The sequence below is a fragment of the Barbus barbus genome, assembly GCF_936440315.1.
Source record: "Barbus barbus genome assembly, chromosome: 1".
NCBI lineage: Eukaryota > Metazoa > Chordata > Actinopteri > Cypriniformes > Cyprinidae > Barbus > Barbus barbus.
This window is the reverse complement of record NC_136729.1, coordinates 31,815,467-31,827,310: the sequence shown is the minus strand read 5'-3', so window position 1 is coordinate 31,827,310 and position 11,844 is coordinate 31,815,467. Positions and strand designations below refer to the sequence as shown.

General features: G+C 36.8%; 2 protein-coding genes across 3 annotated transcripts in view; both read left to right on the top strand.

The window, feature by feature from the left end:
- The first annotated feature begins 2,593 nt into the window (after positions 1-2,593).
- LOC306845742 (methionyl-tRNA formyltransferase, mitochondrial-like) lies at positions 2,594-6,819 on the top strand. Its single transcript, XM_079378714.1, has 9 exons — positions 2,594-3,130; positions 3,219-3,419; positions 3,569-3,691; positions 3,790-3,892; positions 4,959-5,034; positions 5,176-5,267; positions 5,358-5,427; positions 5,917-5,993; positions 6,432-6,819. Exons 1-9 carry the CDS (start codon positions 2,886-2,888, stop codon positions 6,627-6,629), a joined length of 1,185 nt encoding a protein of 394 aa, XP_079234840.1. The 5' UTR covers positions 2,594-2,885; the 3' UTR covers positions 6,630-6,819.
- Positions 6,820-7,070: 251 nt separating this feature from the next.
- Positions 7,071-11,844, top strand: part of LOC306870880 (inositol hexakisphosphate and diphosphoinositol-pentakisphosphate kinase 1-like) — a 29,999-nt gene continuing 25,225 nt past the window's right edge. For both annotated transcript variants that reach the window (XM_079418384.1, XM_079418385.1), the window contains exons 1-5: positions 7,071-7,150; positions 9,292-9,795; positions 10,697-10,892; positions 11,341-11,431; positions 11,551-11,636. In XM_079418384.1, the coding sequence (XP_079274510.1) occupies positions 9,646-9,795; positions 10,697-10,892; positions 11,341-11,431; positions 11,551-11,636 (523 nt within the window). In that variant the 5' untranslated portion in view covers positions 7,071-7,150; positions 9,292-9,645. The remainder of the gene's footprint in view (positions 7,151-9,291; positions 9,796-10,696; positions 10,893-11,340; positions 11,432-11,550; positions 11,637-11,844) is intronic.

Genomic DNA, 11,844 nt, shown 5'->3' with positions numbered 1-11,844 from the left:
TTCATTTGAGATCTGTTATTTATGGCGATTCACTAAAAAAAATCTCAGCCTTGGTCCAATTTTGTGTTTTGTCTTTAGGGCTTGATTTGGTAAAGAGCACCCTCTTGTGGTATCATTTTGTTTAGTTCAATAAACAATAGTGTTGGGAAGACTCGTTTTATGCCAGTAGGTTTTCAAAGAACATGTTAACAAAAAGATTCAGTGATTCTAACAAACACATTGACAGTGAATGACTGGAGTATAAAATGTCTCTAAAAGTATTTGAACACTTAAAGAAATAGTTCAACCAAAAGTGTTTTTTTCTTCTTCTGTGGAACACAAGCCCATATAATGAAAGTTAATTAGGGTTCAATTTTGTTTAATATCGTTCAGTTTTGCTGTTCAATTATTATTTTTAAGTGCTCTGCAGTAGAAAAAATTTAAACGGTTTTAGAACGACACAAGAGTGAGTAAATGACCCTTTTTTCCACAACTACAAAGTTTTTAATATACATTCATGCATATCAAGCCAAGTAGTGCAGTATTTATATATAAAGAAAGATCTCACGCTCACTTAAAGTAATAAATAAAAATTTAATTACTAAAAAAAAAAAGAAACGGGACTAACCACAAGCTTTTGCTAGCCCTTGTAGTTCTAGATTTGTCAGAATGAACTGAGATGCACTTCGTAGTTAAAGGCAATGTTTATTTTCTGAATAAACTGGAAAAGAAGTAAAAACGCAAGATAGAAGGTACTTACAGAAGATTCTGTGCTTCATGGGCACAGCCTGTGCTCCCTTGAGCGAAGAGATAGACGTGCTCTAGGAAAGGACTGTGTAGGACTGGGGCTTCTGTTACCTCAGATGGTTAGGAAAACCAGAGGACATGGTTGACATGCTCATATTGACGCTGGATTTGATAGTTAAAGACCGAAAAAGTAAACAATACTACCTTTGTGAAATCTATATTAAAACTCTGTGAAAGAAATTGAAAGAAAAGAGACAAGTAAACATAAAAGCCTGGAAGCTGGTTATCTTTTATGAGTTTTCTCAAATTAAGATTTATTTTTTGCAAAGTGGCAGTTCATCATAAGAGGCAAAAAGGGCTGAGATCTTCCTTAAAAATGTATTCCACTCATTACTAAGCTGAACAATCAGAATAGATATTCAACTGACACAATATTGTTTGCATCTCTCCAAAATGGTGCCAGTATGGGCATAATGGAGACGAAATGAAATTTGTCTCTATCTGCATATGCAACCATTCACTGTCAGAGATAACCATAAGCCAATCAGCTTTCAGTATCACTTCACTGTGTCATCAGATCTATGGGCTGGTCAATGAAAAGATCTTAAAACAAAAGAGCGAATGAATGACAGGTCCTATGTATCCAAATTATCATCTCGCAGAGGTAAGATCATCTGTACAGGGCCTTCCATTTATGAATAAATGTCAAAGTCTGTATTTGGCACTGCAAGATTTGTTCCACTGATTTACTTTACATGTGACATAAGTGTTATATTGATGAAGAGATTAATACTCCAGCATTAAGTATCAAGAATAGGATATCATCTGAGTGCCAATTTATCTCATTGTAACAGAACATCTAAACACACACACTGGCCCCACATTACCCATCTTAAACAAAGTATTCTTGGATTAACAAAAAATACAGATCATCAAACATACTCACGATCAGGGCCATAGCTAGGGTATGTGGGCCCCCTCTACTGAAATCACATTCTAGGCAGGGGTGGCCCTTTGTTAAATTGCCCCCAGGGGTCACTACAGTTGTCACCACCTTTACAATTGTCACCACTAGCCAACTTGCTACAAAATGCATGATGCATCTGCGCTCAAATGTATAGCATCTGGCATTCATAATAGCTACTGTTAACAAAGAACCACATGGTGCTCAAAAAACTCATGAGTTTGTGAATGATGGGAAACCTGTTTTGTTCATTATAAACTGGACATGCAGCCTAATTCAAATACAAGGAGTGACTAAGCATTTTTAATTTTTTATCCATTTACATCTCTGTTTTACCTTTATACTGATGTTTATGACAAACAAGTGCTTTTTATCCGTTTATATTTGCAGCTGATACATAAAAGGGAGCATGTGAAGATGCGGATCATAGTATAGTGGGGCAAAAAACGTATTATCAATCACAACTGACCACTCAATTATTTTACAATAATAAAAAAATATATAATTTATACATTTCTGATACAGGCCATAATTCACTAGTTGTAGGGTCTGATATTTGAGCAAAACTGCATTTCCTCTACACTAAAAGCACAGAGGAAAAATTGCTCATCAAGCCTCTTCACATGATCGTTAAAGCAAAGTTTTCGCTCCATAAGTCAATATGTATATACAATATTCTCAATTCAAGTCTGTCAGCTCAACCGATTAATTGAAAAGACTCGATTAAAAAAAATTACAAAATACACACACACACACACACACACACACACCGCGAAAGAACAAATACAACTTTATAAATATAGTCAGTGTGTTTTGTTTAATTTTAATTACAGCGAAACCCGTTATTTATGCAAATGTTGTAAAGTTATATTTATGAACGTATGACTTTTATATGAAACCTTTAGCGGAAATGACGTCAATTTCAACATGGCGACGCACACGTGCTCCTGTGTGTACATATAACTTCACATATAGCTTCACCGTAACCTTGCAACTGTCGAAACAGATTAGTATAATGACTATAAATTGGTGAAACGCGTGATTGTGAAAAATGTCACTACTGTCTCGACTGAAGTTATCGTGAAATAATAGAATGACTCCTCTGACTACTATCCGTTAATCGAGGAGTGACGGTTTTGTGTTTTGCTAGCTGTTAAAGATAGTTTGTGTCATTCATGAAACATTACATTAAAGGATGTGGAACCTAAACTATTTAAAATTGATAGACCAGGGACGTTTAGTGTCTCAAGGACTTTGTAGCAGCTGCATCGCACGTCTTCGTCGATGTGACGGCAGTCATAGAAGAGGCTTATTTCTGTTCAGCAGGAATAAATCTTTTGTAACTCAAACACAATCTGCTTCAAAACCACCCTGGAGAGTGTTGTTCTTTGGAAGTGATGATTTTGCATTGGAACCATTGAAACGGCTTCATGTTTCTCGGTAATGATATCCGGTTTGTTATTGCATTGCTGTTTGTGCTAATAAACATACTGTATTATGATGTGACTGATTGCTTTTCATTTTGTAGAGATGACACAAAAGCTGGAGTCATAGGTTCACTTGAGGTTGTGTCGCTGTCCAGAGATGCTCCAGTCAGAAAGTATGCAGAGCAGCACAGCCTTCCTCTTCACCACTGGCCAGATGTGGATTTAAGTGCACAGTTTGATGTTGGTGTGGTGGTGTCATTTGGCTGTTTAATCAAGGAGAACATCATCAACAAAATGCCTTAGTAAGTAATTAGAATTCAGGGAAAAGCATGACTAATGACTGGATGGGTCCTGTACCATTTGTGTCTGTAGTCATTGTGTGCTTTTTGAAATGTTTTAACATGTCCTCCGCCCATTATAGACCATAATTTGTTTGTTTTTTGTCTCTCAGCGGGATCCTGAATGTGCACCCTAGTCTGTTACCACGCTGGCGGGGTCCTGCTCCAATCTTTCATACGATTCTACATGGTGACAGTGTCACAGGAGTGACTATCATGCAAATAAGACCCAAGAGGTAAATGACTCCAATATGAAAGTCACAGAAAAGATATTTCTATATATTTCTCTTCCAAATATCAAGTCTTTTTTTATGGTTTGTATTTTATATTGTAGATTTGATGTGGGCCCCATTCTTCAGCAAGAGCTGTATGAGGTTCCAAAGAACTGCACTGCTGATGAGCTCGGGGCCACTTTAGCAGTTGTGGGTTCAGAAATGGTAACTCACCCCCTACTCTTGACATATTTTACACCTGTAATTAAGTGCTTTTAATGAAGTACAAATTTCTGCAATTAAACTCTTAATTAAGTACAAATTTAATTTGTAGAAATTCTGGGTGATTTTTAAAAAAATCCCTAATTAATTTCCCTAAAAGATGCAAATTACAAATAATAGAATGAATTAAAAAAAATTGCCCATGGTGATTCCTTTTCATTTATATATTTAGCATAAAGTTTTATGCAAAAACACTTCTGTTTAAAAGTTTGAGCGCAGTAAGATTAAAAAAGAAAATAATACTTCTACTGAGCAGACACAATAAATTGTTCAAAAGTGACAGTAAAGACATTTATACCGTAATTTATTTTCCCTTGATAAATGCTATTCTGAACTTTATCTTAATCGAAGAATAATGAAAAAATATCAGTTTCCACAATAATATTAAGCAGCACACCTGTTTTCAACATTGATGATAATAATAATAAATGTTTCTAGAAAACCAAATCAGCATATTAGATATGATTTCTGAAGGATCATGTGTCACTGAAGACTGGAGTAATGATGCTGAAAATTCAGCTTTGCCTCACAGGAATAATACAATTTTTATAATATATTAAAATAGAAAAGTTATTTTAAATTATACTAATCTTTCACAATATTATTGTTTTTACTGTATTTTTTTTATATAAAAAAATGCAATCTTGGCAAGCAAAAGAGACTTTTTTCATAAACATTTAAAAATCTTCTTGAACTTTTGTATGGTAGTGTACATTGCATTCATGAAATACACTTCCTCGATTCTTGCATTTCCTTAAACAAACCCATGGCCTTGGTGTTGATAATGCCATGCTCTACTGTTTGAACTACAGTAATACTCCATAATATTACAGGAACACTTTGAGCTACAAGAACAATTTATTTTATTTGAAGTTTAAACAATTAAAGTTAATTGTCACAGGGTTTGCTTATGCACTACACAATACACATTAACACTATCTGGCATGAAATCAAAAGTTTCATTCACTTGAGCTGTTTTAAAACTGCTGTCTCATTTTTAAATCAACAGTTGATGGACACTCTAAAACATCTACCAGAACGGATAGCAAACAGAAAGGAGCAGCCTAAGGAGGGAGCATCATTTGGTAAGTGTATTCTTTAGGTAAGGACCAAAACACAAGAGTCAGCTAATTCTGAAGAATGAAGCACTCGTTAGGTCACCATGTGAGAATAATGTAAAAACAGATGAACTGCATTTAATACAACATCTACTTCACTACTTTCAGCCCCTAAAATCAGTTCCAGAATGGCCTGGATTATATGGGAAGAGCACAGCTGTGACTACATTGATCGATTGTTTCGAGCTATTGGATCTCGGGTAGGAATAAAGAGATCCTAAGAAATGTACATTTACATCAGTTATGCTTTAAACAACATTAAACACAGTATTTGTTTTTTTCTCAATCAGATTCCTTTGAAAACAATTTGGATGGGCAATCCCATCAAACTTCTGGACTTCTGCAATGTGTCGTTTACAGGTAAACAGATTTGGTTAGTTGGTGATTTTGTGGTATTGGCTGTGGCTGATTGACTGAGGGCTTTTCACAGCTTGCTTATGACCTAATGAACCAAGCTATATTATAGTTCATAATGGGAAATGTGTTGCATAAAAAGCAGTAGCGTCTTAATTTTGTGGGTGAACAAATTACTTATCACACTTGAAAACCAAAGAGCTTTATCTAAAACACTGTCTTCATTTAAAAAAATTTCACTGTTCTTTTCCGAAATGGGTGCATTGCAATCTTAATAATTTATCTTGATGGATGATCACAGATAGGAGTTTTATGCACATGTGACTTGCAAAAACACATTGTGGGTACACTGTGAAATGTTGCATTCTGAAAATGTGCAATAATGCAACATTGGTCCCTGTTTCAGAACAAAGCAAACATTCTGCAGACAAACATCCTAACTACATTTGTCCACTGGAAAAAAGTTATCACATTTTCTTTCATGTGTCTTTGCAGCTGCTCCTTATTTATCTTCAGTGCCAGGGTCTGTCCATTATCAGAAAGAATCCAATACCCTACTCGTCCGCTGCCAGGTATGCACATGGAGTTAAGAAATGTTACCACATACACGAGTTCACTAGCACAGAAGAAAAATGCTCAAGGCCAATCAAACCGCTAGAGGCCTGCAACTTTGTTGGTGTGGATGTACAATGTACAGCGAGTTTTTCCCATTCAGCTATGCCCATCTTTTTAACGATCACAGTACTCATCTCGGAGTACTAATTTCTGAGCCTAATTTCTATGAACAAAAACGATTTTAATGGTTTTAGCTGTAGTTTACAAAAACAATGTGTGTACCAGATGTGCTTTATATTATGCTGTATTTCATATCAGTTCTAAATTGTATCAGTGTTGATATCAGAAGAACAGTGTTGTTTTTAACATTTGCTGCACGGTTAACATCATGTAACAATTTGCCTTCAGTGTAGTTTGTGTTGTCTTTTTCATTATTATTTATTTATTTATTTTAGGATGGATGGGTTGGATTCAAAGCAGTGAATTTCAAGAAAAGGCTGTCAGCAGCAGATTTCTTTAACGGTTATCTTCATCGGAGCGTGTTGAAGAAATCTCCCTCCACAAACACTTGTCTGTTCCAGAGTTATAAAGAGACTAATTTTCCTGGAGGACATGACAATAACATGCTGCTGCGGAATAACACTTCATTTTGAAACCTGACTTTATCGCAATCATGAATAATAACATATAATCATATAAACTGTCATGTCATTGAAAACATTGTCTGTTTTAAGACAGTGTTGTATTTAATAATGGGCTGTGTGTTCGCAGATATCTGCACATTTGTATAGCCGTGATATGAATGAATGTGAATACAATAAAATTATTTTGGAGATGTTAATTTAAATGGTTCTGTTTGATTTAGATTCACTGACCAGCTACGCAAGAATTAATTCTGATTGGTTTTGATCTAAAATATTACACCGTTTTATGAAAAGCACTTTTTAATACTCCCAAAAATATTGAGGCGAAGCGAGTTCCTCTGCTACCACTTAAGTCCCGCCCTCTTATTGCCTCATTAGTTGGTCGCAGCTGTCTGTCTACAAATCCTGCTCTCTCATTGGCTGAAAGATTTGTTTACCTTTGCGTCCGATGGTCAAGTTTGGTTTCATTTACAACCTGTCAAATCCGAGGACAGCTGTGAAACAGTCAACGCCGCCTCGCATATCACGTAGTAAGTCATCACTAGAAAATGCCGTAAATGTCCGTATTTTTGCATGAAACTAAAGAGCTTTCATATTGCCCAAACTAAGTTTAATTAGCTTCCGTTGTCATTCAGTTCTCATAATAGCTGAAGAAAAGTGTCTTGTTTACGTTGAGCTAACGAATAGCCATATTGCTAGCTAGCGAGCCTGCACAACGTAAGTTACTCACGACTTCTCTTAAATATTTATAAATGGAAAGCAGCAAGAAATGAAATGAATTGTATTTATTCGCCTTTGCACTGTTTAGGGTTTCATTGGGCTTGTTTGTGTTGTTCTGTTCGTTTGCTCATGTTATAATAGGAAAGTCAGTGCAGTGTTCATTGGTATAGAGATCTGAAACTGTTACCTAGTAACCCGAGATGTAGATTGTGCTGTCACAGTTACACATGTGTAACACTGTTTTAGACATTAGCCAAACACGTTTTATGTGTAATGTAAAATATCATAGAGATTGATTTTCCTCATAAACTGATCAACATACGTGTCAGATTTAGTTATCAATAACAGTATATAACATGTGCTCTGTGAGAATACAGCCAAGAATGGATTCATACTGTGGTCAAAGGGAAATAACTGAATTGTTTCCGTTTATTTGCTCTCAAAGAATTTGTCTTGTTCATTTTATTTTCTCAAGTATCTCTGTGATTAATGTCTTCGGAAAAGTGAACGCTTATAGTTCAGTGTTACAATCTAGATTTAAAACTGTTCTCAATCATGTATTCTTTATATGAGGTTCCTCAGGCTTATTAAATCTAATTATTTTATAGGTTTATTCAACTGTTCAGAATTGTTCAGGCTTGCTACCACCTTCATTGTGTTAACCTGGTTGATTTAGTAAAAAATGTATGACTTGAAAGAGGTTTAGTAAAATGAGATCCGGGGGGTGATTCTTCTTGTTTAGAGACTAAACAGAAACTATAACCTAAGTAAAGGTCATTTTATATAATTCAGTGTATATGTTTGTCAGTTAGGGTTGATTTTGCAGTGTGATTACCGTGGCACAAATGTATTTTCAATCTGAGAACAGAGCTCTGTGGTTCGTCTGGACTGGAGAATTTGCTGACGTGAAGGCAGGAGCTGTAACATGAGTGTCAGCATGATAATATGACACAAGCAGAAGTGCTGTTGTTTTAAGTTTTCAACTTTTCAGCTAGTTAGCTCATATATTTATTTTCTGCAAATCAAAATAGTTTCATGAGAAACCAAAGCATCAAACTTTGGGAAACTAAATAAACACAAACAAACAGATAAGAATGAATATTATTAGAATAAATAAATTATTAGGAAATAGACAGATATTAGCACAGCCATGATAACTCGCATAACTCCACCTGAATCCAAATGGCAGCTGTGCTGATATTCAAAACAGTCGACATGTTTGTGTGAATTTGTACTTGAACAATGTTAGGCACTTTTTTGTATATTGTATTCATTCTATTGTTTGTAATTAGCATCTTTTAGGGAAATGAATTTGGGAAATTAGGGAAGTTAGTTTGTCTGTAGTCGCTGTACTGTTCTGTAACTTACAAAATAGTTGAAAAAGAATTGAGAGAAGATTGTGGATTGTGATCCTGCCTGAAAAAAAAGAAAAGATTTTTGCAATATCACTTACCCCTAATTTGAGTTTCCGTTTACCATATTTGATGTGCTGTATGTAGTGCAGCGATCAGTGTTGATATGTGAATAAAAGCCTAATTTGTTCATCATATAAAGTAATCAGAAGACATATTAAACCGCTCAGTTCATCTTGATTACATTTATGATGTCTTTTATGAACTTTCTGAAGCATCAAACCTTTGGTGGAATGGACTTGCAGTAGAGGGACAGAAATATCTAAGGTTTCATTAAAAACATCTTCATTTGTGCTTCGAAGATTAATGAAAGAAATTTTTTGACATCAGGGTGAATAATTTATGACAGAATCTTCATTTTGTTGTACTTTTGTGTAAATTGATTTTAGTATAAATTGTACAAGGACTACAGTCAGTGGCCATCACCCAATGACTTTCAAGCTAAAACAAACATAAGTACTGACACAGCGATCACAATTTATATGTGCACTGACTGATTGGATCACTTATTGATTAAGCGTGTTTGTTTGTTTTTGTAGGAAAGAAGATCCTTTTTTTCATCCTTCAGTTCACTCTTTGAGGATCTTGTTAAGACACCTGGAGAAACATCCTCTCTCATATAAACTGAAACATATCAACCTTAGGAAGAATGAACTTGTGTTGTCAGTCCATCACTTTACATCCTTCCCAATAACTATTTACCTGCACTTTGGCAGGCCTCATTCAGCCTCTCCTCTACCTCTCTAACTCACATTCACACGCTTTGCCAGTGACCCACCGCTGCTCCTGCAGGCTGGGTACGGAGCTGGTCTGGCCGCGGGCCCCTCCAGCTCTGTGTGTTAGTGTGAGATGGCGCGGCAGGAAGCAGAGGGTCGCTGCCGCTGTGGACTGTAATGTCAGAGCCCAGCAGCCCCGGCGAGAGCCAGTGCGGCGCTCCCAGATTCTTCGTGGGCTGCGCGGAGGATGAGAGCGAAGGCCTGGACGACTACGCCAGCATGAGGACAGACATGGAACTGTACGAAGACGACCTGGAGGATGACTCGGTACGAATGGAGTGCAGTTTGATTAAGTGCCTGGTCTAATAGAGGGATTTTGCACAAAGTCCTTCATATACTTGGGGATTTAGTAGTTAGAGAACAGAAGCATATTTCAGATGAGACAGCTCAAATATGCATTTTAGTCTGGGACTATCTTAAGCCTTGTCTGTGAAACCGGGGGTTAAAATATAAATTTCATAAACAAAATGTTTTTACTTTTGAATAGTAGTGTAGAACTACTTCCTTTTACTTTTTACCACAAATCAAGTGTGTTGCTTAGAAGACAACGGCACCATTACTAATCTGAAAATAATCCGGGGGAAGTCGTGGCCTAATGGTTACTTGCAAAGCATTAGAGAGTCGGACTCGTAATCCAAAGGTTGCGGCTTCAAGTCTCGGGCCGGCAGGGATTGTAGGTGGGGGGAGTGAATGTTCAGCGCTCTCTCCACCCTCAATACCACGACTGAGGTGCCCTTGAGCAAGGCACCGAACCCCCAACTGCTCCCCGGGCGCCGCAGCATAAATGGCTGCCCGCTGCTCCGGGTGTGTGTTCACGGTGTGTGTGTGTTCACTGCTGTGTGTGTGCACTTTGAATGGGTTAAATGCAGAGCATGAATTCCGAGTATGGGTCACCATACTTGGTCGTATGTCACTTCAATTCACTTCACTTCAAAATGTCCAGTGACAAAGTGCTGTGCAACAGTAATGCAGTCATCAAAAGTGCTTCATGGCCATGCAGTTACTGAGAGTTAATCAATACACTTGGATTCTCCAGAAAACCCCTGAAGTGTTCTTTCAACATCTGTACACATAAGTATGGCCACTCATATGCAGTCTTGCTGCAGAGTTTGACATGTTTAGGGAGATACTGATATGTCTTATTTAAATTCTTGCTTTTTCTCTTAAGCCTCCAGAGCGTCAGATCGTGGTGGGGATTTGCTGTATGATGAAGAAATCCAAGTCCAAACCCATGACTCAGATCTTGGAGCGTCTTTGCAAGTTTGAGTACATCACAGTGGTCATCTTTCCAGAGGACGTCATACTCAATGAGCCAGTGGAAAAGTGGCCACTCTGTGACTGCCTGATCTCATTTCACTCTAAAGGTTTGTCATGTGTTTGTGTCCTTTTGAGCTGATTGTAGATCGGGTTTCTCCACCGAAGTCTTAACCGTAAAATAAGTCAATAAAATCAAGAAGCAGCTTTATGGAAGGGGTCTCATGTTCATTTACCAAGCATTCCTGCATCATTAACTAGTCTAATGAGACACAATGAAGGTACGGTCACATTGGCAACATTTCTGCAATTTTTTTTGTAATCTGTGATCTGGATTTTTTCCTCATATGAATTTCCCAATCGCATGAATTCCTATTGAAATGTGAAATGCCTATTTTTGCCTGTGAAAATATGCCAAACAATGAATTTGTCCTTTGGTGTGCAAATATGCCTGATAAGCAGTCTACAAATGTATTTACCGGTGTGTTGTGTCTTTGGCAAGTCATTTTTATATTATAATGGCCGATCTACCAATTCTAATATTTTCTCTTGAATTAGGTTTCCCCTTGGATAAGGCAGTGAGTTACGCAAAACTCCGCAACCCGTTGCTCATCAATGATCTTAATATGCAGTATTACATACAGGATAGGTATTAGCATATTCTTCAACCACAGTTTTGCATGTTATTTCTCATATTTACATACATTTCAGCATCCTGTATGATACCTGAATAAGGCTTTTTAGTCATTTTTTTAAATCATATTGTAGGAGGGAAGTATATCGTATCCTGCAGGAGGAAGGGATAGATCTGCCACGCTATGCTGTGTTAAACCGCGACCCTGACAAACCTGATGGTCAGTCAAAGCTTTTTTCAAATATACAAACATTATTTTGGATTTTTTTCCTGATATGTTTTTATAGAGCTGTCTTTTAATGTTTAATTGCTTATTTCCTTGTCATACAATAGTGAAGTAGAAACCTTAATCTTAGCAAAGTGTGCTGCTTTGTCTCTGCTCTGATTTATTTTAGTCTCTGAGTAAATATAGCCCCTCACGTGGAGAA

Coding starts and splice junctions, on each gene's coding strand:
- LOC306845742 (XM_079378714.1), top strand. CDS start 2,886: ATGTGGAACCTAAACTATTTAAAATTGATAGACCAGGGACGTTTAGTG. Junction 5,268..5,357: donor TTCGAGCTATTGGATCTCGG/GTAGGAATAAAG, acceptor TTTCTCAATCAG/ATTCCTTTGAAAACAATTTG. Junction 5,994..6,431: donor CCCTACTCGTCCGCTGCCAG/GTATGCACATGG, acceptor TATTTATTTTAG/GATGGATGGGTTGGATTCAA.